The sequence below is a fragment of the Chiloscyllium plagiosum genome, chromosome 22, assembly GCF_004010195.1.
Source record: "Chiloscyllium plagiosum isolate BGI_BamShark_2017 chromosome 22, ASM401019v2, whole genome shotgun sequence".
Classification (NCBI taxonomy): Eukaryota; Metazoa; Chordata; class Chondrichthyes; order Orectolobiformes; family Hemiscylliidae; genus Chiloscyllium; species Chiloscyllium plagiosum.
This window is the reverse complement of record NC_057731.1, coordinates 6,618,728-6,640,995: the sequence shown is the minus strand read 5'-3', so window position 1 is coordinate 6,640,995 and position 22,268 is coordinate 6,618,728. Positions and strand designations below refer to the sequence as shown.

At 43.9% G+C, this 22,268-nt stretch overlaps 1 protein-coding gene across 8 annotated transcripts in view; it reads right to left on the bottom strand.

Annotated features, from left to right (window-relative positions):
• ank3b (ankyrin 3b) overlaps positions 1-22,268 on the bottom strand; it is a 737,210-nt gene that overhangs the window by 66,501 nt on the left and 648,441 nt on the right. For all 8 annotated transcript variants that reach the window (XM_043712330.1, XM_043712329.1, XM_043712328.1 and 5 more), the window contains 4 exons: positions 15,161-15,372; positions 7,114-7,318; positions 5,581-5,677; positions 2,580-2,808 (listed from right to left, as the gene is read on the bottom strand). In XM_043712330.1, coding sequence (XP_043568265.1) covers positions 2,580-2,808; positions 5,581-5,677; positions 7,114-7,318; positions 15,161-15,372 — 743 coding nt within the window. The remainder of the gene's footprint in view (positions 1-2,579; positions 2,809-5,580; positions 5,678-7,113; positions 7,319-15,160; positions 15,373-22,268) is intronic.

The following is a 22,268-nucleotide window of genomic DNA, read 5'->3' as shown; positions in this document are numbered from 1 at the left end:
TGCTTCTGAACATCAGTGGTGGAGGGAGAAGATGCTTGTGGCTGTGGGACCAATCAAGAGGGTTGCTTTGTCCTGGATGGTGTCAAGCTTCTTGACCAATCAGACAAGTGGGGAGTATTCCATCACACTCCTGACTTGTGCCTTGTAGATGGTGGGCAGGCTTTGGGGAGTCAGGAGATGAGTCTTCCTTGCCTCTGATCTGCTCTTAGAGCCACTGTGTTTATGTGGCAAGTCCAGTTGAGTTTCAGGTCAATGATGACCTCCAGTGTATTGATAATGGGGGAATTCAGTGACGGTTACACTATTGAATGGCTAGATTATTTCTTATTGAAGATGGTCATAGCTTGGCATTTGTGTGGCACGAATGTTACTTGCCACTTGTGAGCCCAAGCCTGGATATTGTCTAGATCTCGGTATATGTAAATATGGACTGTTTCAATACCTTAGGAATCGCAAATAGTGCTGAATACTGTGCAATCATCAGCGAACATCCTCAGTTCTGACTTTATGATGGAGAGAAGGTCGTTGATGAAGCAGCTGAAGATAGTTGGGCTGAGGACACTACCCTGAGGACCTCCTGCAGAGATGTGGATATTTGTGGAGCCTCCTCCTCCAGTGAGTTGTTTAATTCCAACACTATTCACGGCTAGACATGACAGGACTGCCGAGCTTAGGTCTGATCCATGCAAGTAGTCCTGTTTGGTAGCCTCACCAGTTGACACCTCATTTTACACCTGCACTCTACATTCAACCAGGGTTGATCTGTGGCTTGATGGTAATGGCTGAGTAGGGGATTTGACTGGCCATGAGGTTACAGACTGTGGTGGAGTACAATTCCTCTGCTATTGATGACCCACAGCACTTCATGGATGCCAAGTGTTAAGTTGCTAGATCTGTTTGAAGTCTGTCCAACTTAGCATGGTGATAGTGCCACACAACATGATGGAGGTTAGTCTCAAAGTGAAGGTGGGCCTTTATCTCCACCAGGACTGTGCGGTGGTCATTCCTACTGACACTGTCATGGACAGATGTATCTGCAGCTGGCAGATTGGTAGGGATGAGGTCCAGTACGTTTTTCCCTCTTGTTGGTTCCCTCACCACCCGCCGCAGACTCAGTCTAGTAGCTATGTCCTTTAGGACCCAAACAGCTCAGTCAGTAATGCTGCTGCCGAGCCACTCCTGGTGGGGGACATTGAAAGCCCCCACCCAGGGCACGTTATGCCCATGCCACCCTCAGTGCTTCCTCCAAACACGTTCAACACAGAGGAGTACTGCCTCATCAGCTGAGGGAGGACAGTACATGGTAATCAGCAGGAGGTTTCCTTGCCCATGTTTCACCTGAAGCCATGATGTCATGGGGTCCAGGGTCAATGTTGAGGACTCCCAGAACAACTCTCTCCCTACTGTATACCACTGTAGTGCCATCTCTGCTGGGCCTGTCCTGCCGGTGAAACAGGACATATCCAGGGATGGTGATGGTGGTATCTGGGACATTGTCTATAAAGTACGATTCTGTTAGCATGGCTATGTCAGGCTGTTGCTTGACGAGTCTGTGAAACAGCTCTCCCAATTTTGGCACTAGCCCCCAGTCGTTAATAAGGAGGACTTTACAGGGTCAACAAGGCTGTTTTCTGCTGTTGTCTTTTCTGGTGTCTAGGTTAATGCCATGTGATCTACTTGTTGAGACTTTGTAGCGATTGATACAACTGAGTGGCTCACTAGGCCATTTCGGAGCCAATCACATTGCTGTTGGTCTGCAGTCATATCCAGGCCTGACCAGGTAAGGACGCAGAGTTCCTTCCCTGAAGAACAGTAATGAAGGAGTTGGGATTTTCTGACAAATGACAATGGAGTTACGGTCATCATTAGATTCTTAATTCAAATTTCACCACCTGTCATGGTGGGATTCGATCCCAGGTCCTCAGAACATGAGCTGAGCTTCTGTTTTGATCGTCTAATGATAATATCACATGGCCATCACTTTCCCTTTCATTAGGTTAGCTACCAGGTATATTAGTGGGTCTTTTTGAGGGAGGGGGGACAGGGCTCCAAATTGAAGGTAGAATGGAAGGGAAGCAAGAAGGCATTTTTCTCAAAGAAAGGAGTTGGTGACAATCAGATGCACAAGGCTATGCCACTATTTAAATAGTGACCACCAGTCTGGACCTCAACCCCATTTATCTGCCCTGGATCCTGATCGCTCTATACTATTAACCCGTCTGAAAGCTCCAATCAACCCTCAGTAGCTGCATCTTTTCGGGAGGCACATTTCGACTCTCTTTAGTACAAAAAAAGAGCTGCTTGACTTCACTCCTTAAAGACACAGCTCTCGTTTTAAGACTCTTCCCCACATTTTTGATTCCCCAATCAGAGGGAGGTTTCCCCATAACTACCCCCCTGAGTCCTTTTGAGTGTGCAACACTGTGACAGACAAGACAAAATCTACAGACGGGGGGGGGATCCAGAGGTGGATCACGAATCTCTGCACAAAGTGATCTGGAGTAATCTGTTACAGCTCACTATGAAGCGTCGCGCCTCCCGTGTATAACCAAAAGGCAGGGTGAAAGGTGACACCGTACCTCGATGTCTTTGCTTCGAGCCACTTCGGTGAAATTTTCCTGCTGCTCCAGCGTTTTATCGACTTTATCATCCGTCATGCAGAAGCAACGTAGACGGGCCTCCACGGGGTCGTGCATTTTGGCAAATACAACAAACTTGGCCATGTACGGGACACAGATTAACTCCCTGTAGAGTTGAGTGGCCAAGCTAACCGTCTCTGGCACCTGACGGCAGTCGACCAGCCAAAATCTGTGCATGGAATCATAGAAACATGAAGATCAGTGAGACCTCAAGCGGTTGGCACACACTCATACCAACACACTCGATCAGACAAAACAGGAGACTGCAAGCTACTTTCGAAACCAGGTCACATGAATATTTTAATCAGACATCGTTTCTCTTTTGAAAGTTAATAATTAGCCACTTGGAACCAAAATAATCAAAGAAACAGTCTTACTGGTGCAGTGACATTTTGAGAGCATCCTGCATACTTGGGGCTTTTTAACCACTTTATTCAAGTATGAAAACAATCATTATCTGTGTCTAACATCGAAAGAAAATGAAGAGATGTGAATGTAGGGGTGCAACAGAAATTGCTAAGAGTTTCTGAGTTTGTTTAGAAACCTTTCTAATGAATAAAACTGTCACGAGGACCTCTTATAGTTGTACTTGAAGCAGGTTTAATGGTTTTGAAAATTGTAGGTTGTCAATAAATAATGTGGACATCACAGATAGTGAAAGGGTCAAAAGTTCACAAGACAGACCGACAATAGTGAGCACGGGCTAACTGGTCTCAACAAAAAAAAAAGAAGCATTTTCTAAAGGCTGAGTTCAATAAAATACTGGAACTTGGTTTAATCTTTCTAAAACGTTTATGCAAACGGAAAAAATTACAAATTAAACTGACAGTCACAAAGATCGGAGGGAAATTAATTTGTAAAGAGGGCGTAAGATAACGAAAAGATGTGGATAGGTTTAGGGAGTTGGCAACGGTCTGGCAAATGGGATATAAAGTCAGAAAATGTCCTAATGAAAGTGTTGATCTTGGCAGGAGGAATTTTAAAAAATATACATTATCGAAACGGTGAGAGCTCAGAGACGCAGACAGCGGAGTGTCTTTGTGCATGAATCACAAAATGGTCTGAATGCAGATACAGGAAGTAATCAGGAAAGTGGATAGCATTTAATTGCCAGGTGGGGAATTGAATTCAAAAGTAGGGAGGGTATACATCAATTAGAGAGGGCAATGGTGAGACCATATCTGGAGTGCTATGTTGTGTATATATATATATATATATACATAAAAAAATCAGAGAATCCTACCGTGTGGAATCAGGCCAATCGACCCATCAAGTCCACACCGACCCTCTGAAGATCATCCCACAGAGACCCAACCACAACCCTGGAACCCTGCATTTCCCATGGTTAATCCAGCTATCCTTCACATCTCTGGACACTATGGGCAATTTAGCATGGCCGATCCACCTAACCTGCTCATCTTTGGACTATGGGAGAAACTGGAGCACCCAGAGGAAACCCTCACACACCCGGGGAGAATGTGCAAACTCCACACGGGCTGTCTCCCGAGGGTGGAATCAAGCCTGCGCCTCTGGCGCTGTGAGACAGAAGTGCTAACCAATGAACCACCACTGCACCTGACCGCAGCCCCCCTCCCCCCGACATGTATTGGTCAGATATAGAGGGCGATGGTGAGGCTGCATCTGGAGTACTATGTAATGTTTCGACCTCCTTATCTAAGTAAGGATGTAAATACATTCGAGCAGTTCAGAGAAGGTTCACCAGAGAAATCCCGAGAACGAGGGTTTTATCTTTTGAGGATAGCTTGGACAAACTAGGCTGGTATCCACTGGAGTCTAGAAGAGTAAGAGGCAACAGTTAAAACGTATCCAATCATGAGAGGTATTGATAAACAAAATGTTGAAAATGTGCCTGCTCTAATGGGAGAATCTACAACCAGGAGGGTCACTGCGTAAAGTGAGGAGTTGCCCACTTGAGACGGTGCTGAGGAATAAGTATTTGTCACAGCAGGTCATGGGTCTTTAGAATTCTCTTCCTGAAATCGTGGTGGAAATAGCACCTGAGTATTTTTAAGACAGCAATAGATGGATTTTGACAAGCAAAGTGGTGAAAGGTTATCAAGGGCAGGCATGAATATGGAGAATTCAGGTTAGCTCTGACCCTATGGCTCGAAAGGCCGAGTGATCTACTCTCAGTCCTATGATGGAAGGTGTGAAGTGATCTAGTGTGTAGCAGAGAACAGAGAGGGCACAGTGTAGTGAGAGTTCAGGAGCAGTTCAAAATAACTCTGCTACCAGGGGGCAGGTTTAAAGGAACAAACTCCCCAAGCGATTTTCTCCTATTCCCTATCCAAAACTAATGAGGGCAACCGACCATCATACATCGGATTTTGAACGCAGGGGCTTGGTAGCAATTTGATGCTATGGAAGTGTCTTCATGTTCTTCCTTAGTATTTCTTTCACATGCTTTATTTTAAAAAGGCTCTTAAAATCTCGACAATTTAGTGGGATATGGCCCAGTCCGGAGAACTCAGAAACACTCAATGATTTAAATTAAGCAACATAAAACAAAAAGTGGCAGTTCAGAAACGATGAGTTAAATTTCACTTTGAAGGTATTCAAAGCCGAAACTAAACACTATTAAAACACGACATGACAGATCACTTACAGAGCAAACAAGAAGAGCCATTAATTTTGAGAACTGAAATATGAAAACATTCTTCAGGCAGAACACGTGTCTGCGTGTACAGGACAAAGATTAAAATCCAAACAGGTATTCCTGACAAATCACCCTCCTTGTTAAAATAGCAAAATTGTTTACTCATTTATCTTTGCAAACAGAGTTGAAGTAGTAATTTGGCTATTTTCATCACAGCTTCAGCACATTTGGTTAGAATTATCGACAAGTGAAGGAACATCCTTTGTGCCCTCCAGCTAAAACAGCAGGATGCTTAGCAAGGCAAATTGTTTTGGAAAACCGTACCTGGCTGAAACATTTGTTGTGAAGGAGACAGCATCATTCACAAAGGTTAATGGTGTAGTTCCTGTGATCTCTTCCCACTGAGCAGGTGATGTACCTCCTACCAAGTAAAAAGAGAAAATAACAGCAGTGAGAACAAGTGATGTAGGCCTTTGGCTTCCTCACAGTATAACAATGATAAGACTTCATTTCTGGAATATCAAATACGCAGTGTCTAAATCTACCTCATAACAGTTTTTATAGATGCACCATAGAACACATCCTATCCACACACATCACAACTCGATAGGGCAACAGCTCTGCCCAAGACCTCAAGAAATTATTCAGAGTTGTAAACACCACCCAGTCCATCGTGCAAACCAACCTCCCTTCCACTGACTCCATCTACACTTCCCACTGCCTTGGGAAAGCAGCCCACATAAATCAACCTCCCACCCTGGTCATACTCTCTTCCATCGTGCAGAAGATACAGCAGTTTGAAAACACGCACCAACAGATTCAAGAACAGCTTCTTCCCTGCTGTTAGCAGACTGATGAATGGACCTCTCGTATATTTGTGCTCATCTTTCTCTGCATTTTCTCTGAAACTGTCACACTATATTTTGCATTCGGTTCTATTACCCTGATGTCCTTATGTAAAGCATGATTCATCTGGGTAGCACGGAAAACAATACTTTTCACTGTATCTCCGTACATGTGAAAATAATAAATCAAATCAGATACACTTTGACACATGGAACCTCCAACCAGTCTAGGTGGTTTATTGTCACCTTCATCACAATTCCGTGTGCAGTAACAAGTTACCTGTGTATAAGGGGAAATACTGGGACAATTGTGTAAAGGCTAAATATATGAGGCAGGATGTAACAACACTAGTGTTTAATCACGTCAGGAGTGTGATGGAATACTCTCCACTTGTCTGGATCGGTAAAGTTACAGCAATAGATGCAGTGGCATCGTGATATCACAGGCTAGCAATCCAGAACTCTTTGCTAATTTTCTCAGTACATGCATTTAAATCCCACCATGGTGAAATTTGAATTTGATAAAATCTGGCATTGAAAGTTTATAGAAAACATGAAATCACTGCTGACTGTCAGTAAAACCGTTCTGGGTCATGAATGTCCTTTTGGGAATGATATCTACTGTCCTTGCCTGTGGCCTACAGCAATAGTGTTGACTCTGAGCTGCTTTCTGAAACAGCCCACCAAGCCACTCAATTCCAGCGCAGAAATTCACCACAGATCCTTAGGCAGTACCTTCCAAACCAATCACCACCCTGACTTGGAAATATACTGCCGTTCCTTCATTGAGTCACAATCCTGGAACTCTCTCTCGAAGGGCATTATGGGTCAACCTACAGCACATGGACTGCATCGATTTAAGACAGCAGCTCACCACCACCTTCTCAAGGGGCAATTAGGGACAGGCAATAAATGCTGGCTCAGTCAATGATGCCCATGTCCCACAAGTGAATAATAATTTTTTAAAAACCACAGCATCGAATAGTATCGGACAGTATGAGGGCAAACCAACCTGTTATACTACACAGCAGCCTGAGGCTTGGTGTTTCCCCTCTGTATCCATTTGAAACATCACCTCCTGATGTTGGCGGCACTGGAATTGTCATAGTGATAGGTTTGTGGAATTTTCTTCTCCTGGGTTCCACAGTCACTATCGGACTAAACGTGGCTCGGTTCCCAAGGATCTTTTTGACGAGTTCGTCTGGGACTGGCTGAGCCTGTGGAATAAGGTCAAATCAAAAGTAAAACTGGATAAGGAGGATCACATTTCCCATCACAGATCAGTTAACAATAGATCACAGAGCTTAAAGCCTACATGCTTTGTAATGTTCAGCTATTTCCAACGAATAGCCTGTATTTGTCAATCTTACCGATACCTCCAGGTCAAAGGGAACAGTGAGACAATTTTCTCAGCCTGACAAGTAGCTGAAAGTTGCAATTAAACCAATGCATCCAGTGGGAATACATTGCTCAGGAATCATGGACACAGGAATTCTCCACAAGGTCCACCTATTTACAAAGTTAAAAATCATACAACACCAGGTTATAGTCCAACAGGTTTAATTGGAAAGCACTAGCTTTCGGAGCAACGCTCCTTCATCAGGTGATTGTCCTGATGAAGGAGCGTCGCTCTGAAAATTATTGTGCTTCCAATTAAACCTGTTGGACTATAACCTGGTGTGTGATTTTTTAACTTTGTACACCCTAGTCCAACACCGGCATCTCCAAATCACACCTATTTACAGAGTAACACAATTAGTAGATGGAGAGCTTTTTGGCCCATCTACCCATAGAATTGATGCATTTCTAATGGTCTTGAAAAAATTACGGACAAGAGAAATAATTCCATTCCTTCTTCATACCCGCTGAAAGTTCTGGTTGCAGTGCCCATGTCACGACAGTAAATTCTTGCCACTTGCGATTGCAAGTTTTGTTTCTGCAATGTATACCCCCACAAACAGTGGGACTTGACTGTAATCTGTTTCACATATTTATCAGTCTCTGATTAAAGTAAGTGTGTTCTTCCTACAGTTTCCATTGCCCTCTGCTTTTACAATCAGACTCTTTATGCTTAAACACTGTACACAGCAGAAAAGCTTTGGATGTATAAAGTCTGAACCTTTCAGTATTTTGAAGGTTTGTACCACATCCACTTTGAGGGGGAATAGAAAGATACTCAGGCTGGTCAATCTACATGAGCAAACCACCAGTATGAAGCTGGGATTAAAACCATCTTCTGTAAGATCACCTCAAGATATTTTGGGATAGGATTTGGTTGCAGAGGTTCAGAGAACACTCTCTGGACAGAGGATGTCTGCTCAGTTTCGTTTTGATGTATTTGTGCAGCCAATACCTCAACCTACAGCATCATCAGCACCTTTACAAACTGTGAAGTAATTATGCAGTGGAACCAGTTGGAACTGGTGCCAGGAGTATGTGTTTAACATGGCAACCCACTGCTACAATAATAATGTGGCAGGATTCTTTCATGAATCCTTTGCTCACAGCAGGAGCCGTGCTCCAAAAGACTGCTGGTTATTGATGAGACTATAAACTTTAGTACTGATTCCCTGATCCACAGTGTCTGTGGGATCGGTGGATTTACCTTGTATTAATGGCAGAGATTCAGCCTGGATATCATGCAATGTAAAGTAAGCGACAGATGAGTAAAGAGGAGTTTAATAAAGGAAGAGATCTCAAGTCACAGAATGAAGGATTTAACTTTGCTCTTAGGTTCCTGCTAGCGTTGAGCTTAAGAAAACTTGGCAAATCCACTAATAGCAGCTGTGCATATCTGGAATTGGGCTGGAGCGTGCCAAGCTAGACAGAACGATGAACTCAGAATTGGAGCAGCTCCAAAGGATTAACAAACATGAACAAAAAACAGCACCACCTACCTTGAGTGAAGTTGAGGGTAGGGGAAGTTGAAGGGAAAAATCTAAACACGTAATTTGCATTTCTTGAGAGATTATGGATATATAAGACTAGGCTTTGAAAACAAAACAAAAAGAAAGAGAAGATATTGGGAGTGCCAGACAGCTCAAAATGAAGCTCTGTCTCCATCAGGCAGACAGACACTCAGCATCTGGAGGGATTAAGACCTTGCTGCTTTGCAATTGTCCTCAGACCTGGTTGTTAGATCTTGTTTCTGTATCAAGCAGTTCCTCAGATGCCCGGACTGGCCAAGCTACAATCTGCACTGTTTACACGGTGCACAGACATACCGACAGGGAATAGGCTTCGCAAATCACATCTGGTCACTGAAGGAGTTTGTCTCCAGGCCTCTGAGTGCAAAAGGGTCAGAAATATCGGCAGCCATTTACATTGGAAATGCAGCATCCATTTTGGCACAGCAAGCTCCCAAGGGAAGTAATGCGATAATAGGGGGCAGCAAAAGGAAAAGCCGAAATATTAGTTCAGGCACTCAAAGCTAACAGAGGTGCTTAAGATCACATGGAGATCAATCAACAGCCAACAGGAATTGGTTCAAAGTGGTTGCCGTGTAATAGGCTGGCACTCTACGTATTTTATGTGATTGCCAGGAGCTTAATGTTAAAAATCACACAACACCAGGTTATAGTCCAACAGGTTTAACTGGAAGCACTAGCTTTCGGAACGCTGCTCCTTCATCAGGTGGTTGTGTGATTTTAAACTTTGTACACCCCAGTCCAACATCGGCATCTCCAAGCCAGGAGCTTATACAGCCTTCCAGAGTTCATCCCTATTTCACAGTACTGTGCTTAGAGGCTCTGCCATCGAATAGATTTCTAGATATTACCTCTAGATTTAAACCATCAGAGGGGAAAGAGATAGTGCCAATCTCCCTGAGGACAAAGGTCAGCTGGTGTTCAAACTGAATGGCTCCAGGGGCACATTGACCTGCTCTTATGTTCATTAATGATGAGCATTCGCTGGGTGCCCCAAGATTCAAAACTCAGAGAGAATTTACAATGTTTAAAAGACATTTGGATAAGTACATGAATAGGAAAGGTTTGGAGGGATATGGGCAAGGAACAGGCAGGTGGGACTAGTTTAGTTTGATGTTTCATGTTTGGCATGGACTGGTTAGACTAACGAGTCTGTCTGCATGCTGTTTGACTCTATATGATCATATGCTAGCATTGTTCTGGTATTATTTCATTCCTTTATAGCTATAAAATCAAAATTAATCAGACACTGATGAAGAGAGCTGAATCTGCAGCTGGAGTGCACTGAGGGTCCCACAGGAAGAGAATGTTTTTTCTGTAAAGTCACTACAGAATTTTCAGAAAATGCAGTACACTTGCCAGCACAGATCTGCTAGTCAACACCCACTTCAGCTTTCTAAAAGGAAAGGCTAAGTCCACAATGCTGAGCTCTCAGAGGAGAGCCCCATTCACAGGAAGTGTGGGTTGGGGAATCGGGGGGGGCTGTGATGTTGAAACTTGATCGTTTCCCTCTGCTCCCTTTTTAACACGACCTCTGGCAGAGTGGACAAACCAAACCAGCCCTGTATTTAGATTGAATTCATCCGCAGTATGTACAATCAAGCATGTTTCAGTTAAAACAACTGCATCTTTAAAGTTGATGGAAAATATTTCGACATGCAGAATAATAATGGTAAAAGCAGGACAGAGTTTAGCACTTAACATAGGGATTTATGACACGGGTACCCACCTGGCTCGCTGAATTGGTGCAAATTTTGGAGTTGGGGACTCGAATATTGATCCAGCTTCCATGCTATTTTGCCAAAGCCCTATGTCCTCCTCAGTCTCAAATTTTCACACCATTCTCCTTTTGTTTTGACCATAGTTTACCAAAGTGGTCCATTCACTGACAATCCCCTGCGTAAACCAAAGACTGTGCTCCCCACAGTGTTACCGATAACTTAAAACGGATTAACTGCTCCCCATTCTCCTTGTTAGTACTAACTACCCACATCCTCAACTACCCAACGAAACGGCCCTTCCACATTCGCTCCAATAAAACTGCTTTTACTAACATCCACAGAATTGCCTGCGCTATGTACTTCTGGCACCTCAAGTCTCTAATGGTTACCATAGTTTCCCGACCCTGCATCATGCTGCTGAATACAATCCATGGTTTTACTGTCTTTCTGGACCCAAGTACCTCGACATGATGATACATCAAAGGCTTCCAGTCAGTGTCACCATCACAGCAGCTATGGTAGGATTCCATTCTCTATGTTTAACACAGTAACAGATGTGTATATCATTTACCTGACTCTGTCAGTCACCAAGTTACTGTTCTGCCATAATGCCTAGGGACAAGTTTACAGAATCTCAAGAATGTGAAACATAGTGGGGTGACTACATTGATGGGATGTGAAATGCTAGTATCCCCACAACAAGTTGTGGTGCAGAGTTAAAACCTCACGTCAGCCCATGGTGGGTTCATGTTTCTAATGTCCCATGAATACTCATTTGCATAATGATTCTTGAAAATATTACATCCTGCATTCTTAATTTTGCATTTGTTGAAAGGCAACATCCACCTGATGGCATTGTGCAAACGTGTGCACGGTCAGCGGTTTCTCTTCATTAACTCTACAGGATGAGGGCAGGCAGAATAATGGCAGCTGGCACAGAGACTCTAGACTAGAATTGGTGAGTGCGGTTGGGATCATGGAGGAATGGAAGGGGCATCCAGGAAAAGACAGAGGGAGGGGCTGTACGTGGAGGAATGAAATGAGGCCATTTAGAACAGAGTTGAGGAGAAACTTCTTCACCCAGAGAGTGGTGGGTGTATGGAATGCTCTGCCCCAGAAGGCAGTGGAGGGCAAGTCTCTGAAATCTTTCAAGAAAAAGATGGGCAGAGCTCTTAGAGATAGAGGAATCAAGGGTTATGGGGATAAGGCAGGAACAGGATACTGATTGTGGATGATCAGCCATGATCATAATGAATTGGTGACGCTGGCTCAAAGGGCCAAATGGCCTACTCCTGCACCTATTGTCTATATGCAAAAGGGCATTCCCACTACTGGGGAGGAGTTAGTACAGTCAGTCAAAGGAAGGACAAGGGGACTTCAAGAATGATATCAGTACTGTCCAACTGTATGCCCACTTTAGGATTTTATCTGGCAGAATCCATTGGGCTCATCTACAACATTTCAATTATCTCTCACCAGAGTTAATGATCTCAGACACCCTTTTTGACCATGGACAGAAAGGAGAGCCTGTCGTGATGGTGACAAGGTCAGCCAGTGGACCTCACAGAATATGAGTTCTCTCATTGGGGTTGTTAACCTGGCCCAATCAGGGAGCCCAAGCTGGCAGATATAAACAGGAGGTTTAGATTCCCCTCATTTTCTTGGGACTGACTCTGAGCTGGCTGGTGCTACAGTCAGTGTGTTACTGTTAGTTTCTGCTACCCTTTTTTTTGGAGAGGGAAAACCTGATTCCTGAACTGGCTGAATTATTTAGCCAGTTTGTTAACTGGTATTCCTTTAGTGAGGACTGATTGTGCATCAGGAGTTTAACATAATGTGTTTCAGATGTAACTCAGTTCTCATTAGGGGGTTGTTGTTTCACTGACTGGTTACAGCCTGTGTGTTACTCTTTTTTTCTCTTTTTACTTATTGAGAAAAGGATAATGTTAATTTTGTGGTAGGGCTTAGCCCTTGGACTCTAATTTCCTTTGTTTTTTTGTATGTGTCTTCACTTTTTATTGGTGTTTGGACTGAGCCCTTGTGAAAGACATACATTTTACCAGAGGAGCTGTTCCTGTGGGGAGGCCTAGCCCTGGGACTGGGCCTCTGAAGATTGAACACCTGGGTGTGTGCTGGGAGGTGAGCAGTTGCTGTATCCTGGAGTTTGGCAGCAGACCTTTCCTTCAGGAGTGGACTAACCCCCCTGTGAGTTAACTGCACCTGTACTATGTTCCTGTGAGTGGGCCTGGTTTTCCAAGGCTGGGCCAGGACTCTATGGAGACTGAACACCTGTGTGTGTGCTGGGAGGTGAGTAGTTGCTGTATCCTGGAGTTTGGCAGCAGACCTTTCCTTCAGGAGTGGACTAATCCCCCCTGTGAGTTAACTGCACCTGTACTATGTTCCTGAGAGTGGGCCTGGTTTTCCAAGGCTGGGCCAGGACTCTATGGAGACTGAACACCTGTGTGCTGTGGGGTGTCCATTTGCTGCCTTCAGGAATGAGCTCTGCCCTTGGTTGTGGACTCTTCTTTTTGGCAGTGGATTCTGCAGTTTGGAGTGAACTCCATTTTGGACAATGCACCTCATAAACTGGAGTGGACTCCATTCCTGGGAATGGACTCGATATTTTGAAGACTCTATATATTTGGACTGTGGACCAAAAAGGACTCTGTTTTTACGTAATTAACTGTTTTGTGTTGGTTGGGTCTATCACCTGCACTGTCTTGAGTCCCTGGGTCTGGCAGGCCTTGCTGTGAGCTGGGAGGCTCATGGGTCATTCTGAAAGCTGTCACCCCGAGAGCCAGAGGGTGGGTAGGCCATCCTGTAACCTGAAGGTTAGTAGGCTGTCCCGAAAGCCAGAGGGTGGGTAGGCTGTTCTGAGCGCTGTCGTCCCGAGAAGGGATAATCGGGACGGGCTGTCCTAGAGGTGGTCAAAAGATGTCAGAGCAGCTGAGAGCCAGAAGGTGCATAGGGGCGGGCTGAGATCCGGAAGGCTTGTGGGCTACCCTACACGCTGTCGTCCCAGGGAAGGGGATGGGCTGTCCTAAAGGTGGCCGGAAGGTGTGCATTGGGGTGGGTGAGAGCCCAATGGTACATAGGGACAGAAGGCGGGTAGCCGTCCTCAGCGCCGTCACCCCGGGCAGGTACGGGGGCGGGCTGGCCTAGAGGTGGCCGAAAGGTGCTGAGGGTGGTTAGTGAAGCTGGAAGGTGGGTAGGCCGTCCTGACCACTGTCACCCCGGGCGGGTACCGGGGCGGCTGTCCTAGAGGTGGTTGAAAGGTGTGTCAGGGCGGACCGAGAACTGGAAGGAGCATGGGGTGGACCGAGAGCCGGAAGGTGGGTAGGGGGGGGGGCTGCCTTAGAGTGGTCGGAAGGTGGAAGGGACGGGGGCTTTCTGGGTCTGTATTATCTGCACTTGTATGTAACTGTATTGTCTCATGTACAATGTCATTGTCGCTGTCTTTTATATGTGAAATTGGGATTTGAGGTTTGTCCTCATCTCCCTGTAAACTGGTTGAATGGTAGGGTTTGGGGCCTGGCTTTGCTGCTCCTCTCCCTTGTAAAATTGCTGTCTCTTGTATACAGCTGTAAATGTTAACTGTTTTCCTTTTTGTAAACTGTTTTGTAATTTGTTTAATAAAATAAAAAAAATAAACAGGAGTCTCAGAGGTTCTCTTGATTATAGGAACCAGCTCTGAGCTAGCTGGGTCCGTGTCACGTACTACGCACATGTAAATAAAGGGTGACTTGGTGATGGGATATCAGCCTTCAGGGAGTCATTTCGGAGCTGGCTGAGCCTATAATTACGACACAGAACGGCAGCACGACCAGTCAATCAAAACCAATTGAAATCACAATGCTGTTTCTTCTCCTGTAAAGGAATTGTGCCTAACTCTCCTATAACCACCAATGTGTATCAACCATGAGGTGTGTTTGTGCAGTCCACTCTCTGAATAAATTAGTTTCGCCAAATAATGATGATACACATATATGAACAAAGTGAAACCAGATATTTACAAGGGAAATTTAATCTTGAGAATACCTAGCTGACCTCTGTGCTCTCAATATTTACGATAACTGCAAGGAGATTGGGTAGAAGTTTGATCCATTTTGCTCAGGAGGCTGGGTTTTGATCTGCCTGTAGGTGTTGCACTGTCAGCTGATGACAGGTTTGACCCACCTCCCACCATGACAGTAGACGCGCATTGCCACTGGCAATGCCCGTTCTCATGACAAATATGTCAGAAACGGGAGAAGGCAAGAAAGAGAGTGACGTGGCGGGTGCTGTTGGTTCTGGAGTGGCACGCTATTTGTGAACCTCCCCACTTCCACAAACCTTCACTGCTGCATTGAACGGGAGTGACACTGGACCATGGCCTTTCCCTCTGAGGAGAACTGACAAAGCCCCTTCTTACCTGGAGGCCCACTCGGATCCTCTTGGTGAGCGCGCCCTCTGGGAAGGATGCCTGAACAAGAGGAATGTTCGTGCTGCTCAACATTCCACCTTCCGGTCCCATCTGATTACTTTCTTGTTTTATCCGTGACACCACGGCAAAATACTGCGGAAAATCCTTGGTGATGATCCGACAGATGCGCTTCTTCTCCAGCTCTTCAGCGCTGTCGAGTTCTAAGTGAGAATGGATGAAAATATTGCTTTCAGAGCACTGATGTTCTGACTTGCACACAAACACCCATTAAACTTCCATTATCATTCTGCTCACACAATTTAAATGTGATTCTTACTTAAAACTGATAAAATGATAGTGCACAAAGATAGCCACCTGGAATTATTATCAGACAGTGGCCATTCTGCCCATTGCATTGATTTTGGCCCCATGTAATAACTTCCCACTATAAATCCACTCTGCTGTTCTCTCCCGTTAGCCCTGCATTCAGGGCTGCTTGTCAAAAGTGCAACTGAAACTTCTTCCATCACACTGTCATGGACGAGATCAGACCCCTCAAAATATTTTAAGATGGTAGCCTAGACGCTAACGTTTTGTTATTTATAAGGCAAATGTAAAGTGGTTGTTTTGGATGCAATGTGAGTGGTCAAACGACTCAGCATTAAGCAAAACATAATTTATTTAAACATTATAGTTAAATCACATCCAAATAAAGAGGAATTTAGAATAATAACTTTCGTGGAAAACCTAACCGAATAATAGATTCAATAACTATTCCTAATTAACTATTCCTAATTCCTAATATAGTAACATTCCATAAACACACCCCTTGGTAAAAAGTCAAATTCAGAAAAATGGATTTGTCTCACAGGGAACCCAGAGAAACTCCAGTTTCGAGCTGTAACTGAGAGAGGGTAAAGATAGCTTCCACTTCTTCAAGCCCACAACAGTAACTGTTAAAGCTAAACCTAAAAACTAAAAAAAAACTAGAAATCCTGGTCTGTGACAGGTGGCCACACACATCCAGACTGCTTCTATTGTTCCAACTGAAAAAACTCCAAGGCCTCACAAGTTGTTTGCTTGCTTACAGACAGCTCAATACCTCTCGTTCAATCTCTTTTAAAAAAAAATCCAGGACAAAATAACCTCTTAAAACCACAGTATCATCGTATCACTTTCAGGCAGTGCATTCTAGATCACACAAAAATCTGTTTTGTTAAAAAAAGAATTCTCAATCTTCAAATTATTTTCAATCTGTGTCCTCTGGTTACCAATTTACACGGCACTCTGAATAACGTCTCCCTATCTTCCTTATCCCTAGTGTTCTATTACAGGAAATGCCCTCTACAGCCAAATAAGACTTTAGCATCCTTTCTAAAATGTGATGCCCAGTTTCAGACACAACATTCCAGGTGAAGCCCCAGCAGTGATGTGACTCTTTACTCAAATTCATTCACAGCTATCAGTATTGTTAGCAAGACCAGCATTTATTACCTATCCCTGATCGTCTCTCCAGGCCTTTTCAGGCAGCAGTTCAGAGTCAGCCATTTTGCTGTGGATCAGGAGTCGCATACATATGGGTAGGAAGGCCAATTTCCTTCCAGTTAGTGAACCAGATGGATTTTTAATGCAAATCTGGTGATGATATGATTACCGTTAATGATGCGACCTTTTTATTCCACATTTATGTAATTGACTGAATTTAAAATCCAGTCATAAAGTCATATCTCTGAAGTCCAGATGCCTCAATTATTACTGCAATAACAAACAACTGTTCTATTGTCCCCATAGTACAAAGGCTATCACTCTTTTCACACTGAGTTGATTTTCTGGATTTGTGTACAGTACTTGAATCTCTCTGCCTTCAAGTCTTTACAATTCTGATCTGAAATTTACTTGCGAATTACTTCCTAGAGATGCATTTTTGTTGTGCTCAGTGACAGAAAAAATAACAAAAAACAGTTCTTTTGGCAGCAGTGTCCTTTCAAATCAAAAGGTTTGAGGACTCTACACATTCTCCAGAATAGGGAACAATACTAACTGCATTTCCAAGTAACTCATGTCTTTACTTTTAGCTGGAAGACTTGAAAGTGCTTTGCTGATTTGTAAACTCATCTTTTCATTGAAGAAGAAAGGAAGTGATGAGGTAAATAAAGACATTAAAAAAGGCAAATGTAGCAATTTAATCCACCAAAAACAGATCCACCAAATCCACCAAAAGCACTAAGCTGCCTGTCACTTTAAGACATTACAGCCTAGAACCTCAAACATTCCATTTCCTCACAGGACCTTGTGCAGTTCTGGCACGGGACAGCATCCAAGAATGAGACCACACAGAATACTGTTCCTTTTTTGTAAAATCAAGAGGAGGAGACAGAAGTTTCCTTCTAGCTACAGTGTGAAAATGGACAATTTTAACTTGAAAGAAAATAAAATGTGTTAGATCAGGGAACAATATCGGTTGTGTGTGGGCACATGTTTATAGGGAGAAATGAGACATTAGAAATGTTCCTCCAAGTGAAAGGAGAACTTGGATTTCTATCACACATTTCATGACCACGACTCATTTGAAAGCACTTTACAGTTAATGAAGAACTTGTGAAGAGCAGTCACTGATGCTCTTTGGAAATTTTCTGACCCAACTTCTCAGTTTCTCCATTCATTGCTCTCGACATACAAAGAGGGAACCCGGGTGGTTACACAGGATTAAAACATAATGTTTCAAAGGCAGGATTGCTGATATTGTAAAACATGAGCACTGTGTTTGCCAGATACAGACTCAAATCTACTGCCAACTAAGAAATGCTCTTGAATCATAGAATCTCTAAAGTGCAGATAGAAGCCATTTGGCCCATCAAATCCGCACCACCCCTCCAAAGAATGTTCCACCCCACCCTATTCCAAATAACTAATCCACCAAGCCTGCACATCCCTGGACACCATGGGGCAATTTAGATGAGATTAGATTACATTACATTACATTACAGTGTGGAAACAGGCCCTCCGGCCCAACAAGTCCACACCGACCCGCCGAAGCGCAACCCACCCATACCCCTACATTTACACCTTACCTAACACTACGGGCAATTTAGCATGGCCAATTCACCTGACCCGCACATGTTTGGACTGTGGGAGGAAACCGGAGCACCCGGAGGAAACTCACGCAGACACGGGGAGAACGTGCAAACTCCACACAGTCAGTCGCCTGAGGCGGGAATTGAACCCAGGTCTCTGGCGCTGTGAGGCAGCAGTGCTAACCACTGTGTCACCGTGCCGCCCATTTAGCATGGTCAATCCACCCTAACCTGCACATCCTTGGACTAAAGTGACATAAGAATTATCTTTATCAATCCAGATGCAAAATCATTTGTCTTTCTCCATCATACTTTTAGCTGCCTGAAATGTAGACAACCCCACTGTTCACATACTCAGTCTGTCCTTAGGGCGAATCATTTTTCTTCTTTTCGGATGAACATTCCAAAATAATAAAGCAACAAATGTAGGTGAGCAACACGGTTTATCAACAAATACACATTCTGATTTCTCTTAAGCAAATTCTAGCAATGCTGTTAACCCTTCTTTTTTCCTTCTGCCAAAACACCATTACGAATTTCTACAAACAGACAATTGTCAAAGAAAAGTGCATCCCATTCAGATACCTTGGAGTCTGTTAACTTGAACTTAATTGTTACAGTGCAATTGTGTCTGCACCAGCTCTTCTGAGTTTTTTTTAAAATTAGTGTCAATCTCCTTCCTTTTCCTTGTATTTCCTTGCGTAATGATTTTATTTAAATAATCATCCAATGTTCTGTTGAATGCCTCAACTGAACCTGCCTCCACTACAATTTCAGGCACTGTGTGTTCCACATCCAAACAACTTACTGCATGAAAAGTGTTTGTTTTCTCCCTCGCCTCATATTTGCTTCTTGTCCAAACCTCTCTCAAAATGGTGCCCTCTGGTTCTTAATTCGTTCACACATGGGAACAGTTTCTCCTAACTCACTCTGTTCACAACCCCCCCACCGAATGTCAAAAACTCCTGTCAGCTCTCTCTACAATCGTTCACTGTGAAGCATTTCATCCCTGGAACTATTCGCCTAAACCTCTTGCATTCCTCCCTCTGTCCTGTCACACTCATGCACTTTGTATGGTATGATCTGCCTACACTGCTCACAAAACAAAACCTTTCACTGTAGCTAGGTACATCTCTTTACTCAGCGAGTCGTGAGTTCATGGAATGCCCTGCCAGTAGCAGTGGTGGACTCTCCCTCTCTATGGGCATTTAAACGGGCATTGGATAGGCATATGGAGGATAGTGGGCTAGTGTAGGTTAGGTGGGCTTGGATCGGCGCAACATCGAGGGCCAAAGGGCCTGTACTGCGCTGTATTTTTCTATGTTCTATGTCACAATAACAAATCAAATCAGATCAGATCTTTCACGCTGTCTCCACATCCTTGCTATAGTGTGGATCCAGAACCGTACACAATACTCTCGATGAGGTCTAAGCAATGCCTTATACAGGATCACCATAACTAGTCTGCTGTTGTACACTGTGCTTAACTTCATGAAGCCGATTTGCTGCAATTCTATGTGTATGCCCCTGGTCAATGGATCCAAACCACTCCTATCTATTTTCAGACAAATATGAAATTCTAGCTGCCACAACAGTTTCAACTGAGGTCTATTCCCAATATTTATGCACTTGCATTTACACCTTATCCTGTTTTGGACTCCAGCCATCTAGCTGTCAATTGTAACTGGTTCTCACTGTGCTGTTGGGAGTTCCTGTGTTCAAACCTGCCTGTCAAATATTTTGCATGCTCCTCAAAATCACTTAGTATCCTTTTTTTTTCCTCAAGTCACAAAGTAACAAGACTAAGCAGTTCTAGCTGGTTGCCTCCATCCTCCACTTAATTCCAAGCGTTCCGAACATTACCACCTGTAAACAGGGTGCCTTTCTCCACAGCTCGCCAAACACTGCCTCTGACCCTCAGTTTTCTGGGTGCTTTTCCCTCCTTTGCCAAACATGTGATCAAATCAGATCCCCCTATAGTTTTCATGGGAATCTCAGACGGACACTTGCTTTGTGAAAACCAACCAAGACTGTGGTCACAACTGTGACTCACAGCTCTTCTCTTTCAAACCTTAAAGCTCTGCTTTGTGCAGTAATCACTATGTGCTACTTCCTCCCTGCTTAAAACACACAGGTCAACAAATCTGGTTTGAGTGAAACCTTTCGGAAGATTTGACAGATGCAGCAACCAACTTAATAAGACTCATTCGTTCCCAAGTGAATAGAACCATAGCTATGTAGGATAAAAATTACATGGAACTCAGCATATTGCTGTAGTGATATCTCACTATGTAACTTAAAAGTGGACAATTTTCAGATAGGCCTCCACTGTTCTATGAGGAAAAGATTATTTTATATGTCCTGCATCAGACTGAATTCAGAAACCAAAGGATAGATTTCACAGTGGGTTATAAGTCTGATACTAAGGAACACAACATAATGTTTCGTGCAAACGTCAGTTCAGTGAAGTCAATATGAGAGACAAAGAGGGATTATGATAAAGAATACTTGCAACTAGCAGAAAAGGGAATCCTCAAGTTGCCAATATACAAAATTATGAGGGCGTGGATAGGATAAATAGACAAAGTCTTTTCCCTGGGGTGGGGGAGTCCAGAACTAGAGGGCATAGGTTTAGGGTGAGAGGGGAAAGATATAAAAGAGACCTAAGGGGCAACTTTTTCACGCAGAGGGTGGTACATGCATGGAATGAGCTGCCAGAAGAAGTGTTGGAGACTGGTACAATTGCACAATTTAAAAGGCATTTGGATGGGTTTATGATTAGGAAGGGTTTAGAAGGATATGGGCTGGGTGCTGGCAGGTGGGACTAGATTGGGTTGGGATATCTGCTCGGCATGGATGGGTTGGACCAATCTATGACTATATGCATGTCAATAGTAAAAGAATGGTAAAATAAGTAGCAGGGTCAATTGGGGACTAAAAGATGGGATTTATACTTAAAAGAGGCATGAATGATAAATGAACATAGAACAGGAGCAGGCCCTGACGCCAATTAAGGACTTTAAAAAAAAGAAATTTTTACTCAGAATCTCTAGAGTATGGAAGCAGGCCATTCGACCTATTGAGACCACACTGACCCTTGGAAGAGCATCCCACCCAGACCTACCTATCCCTGTAAACTTGCATTTCCCATGGCCAATCCACCTAACCTGCACATCGTCAGACTGTGGGAGGAAACCGAACACCCAGAGAAAACCCATGCAGACACAGGGAGAATGTGCAAACTTCACACAGACAGTCACCTGAGGCTGGAATCGAACCTGGGTCCCTGGCGCTGTAAGGCAGCAGTGCTAACCACTGAGCCACTGTGATGCCTAAAGACAAAGGGCAGAGTTGAGGTGTGAAATGAATACATAGAACATAGAATGTAGAACAGCAAAGCTCAGGAACAGGCCTTTTGGCCCATCATGTCTACATCTGTCTTTAACATCCGGCAGAGTTAATTGAAAAGGAGGAGGAATTAATCAACTCGGTGTATACTGAAGATGATATGGCACTGGGAGCAGAAGAGACACATCCACAAAAGAAGTGAATCCTTAGAAGAGTATAAAGGCAGTAGGAGTATACTTAAGAGGAAATCAGGAGGGCAAAAAAGGGACATGAGATAGCTTTGGCAAGTAGCGTTAAGGAGAATCCAAAGGGTTTTTACAGATACATTAAGGACAAAATGGTAACTAGGGAGAGAATACAGCCCCTCAAAGATCAGCAAGGCGGCCTTTGTGTGGAGCCACAGAAAATGGGTGAAATACTAAACAAGTATTTTGCATCAGTATTTATTGTGGAAAAGGACATGGAAGATATAGACTGTAGGGAAATAGATGGTGACATCTTGCAAAATGTCCATATTACAGAGGAGGAAGTGCTGGATGTCTTGAAATGGTTAAAAGTGGATAGATCCCCAGGACCTGATCAGGTGTACCCTAGAACTCTGTGGAAAGCTAGAGAAGTGATTGCTGGGCCTCTTGCTGAGAAACTTGTATCATCGATAGTCACAGGTGAGGTGCCGGAAGACTGGAGGTTGGCTA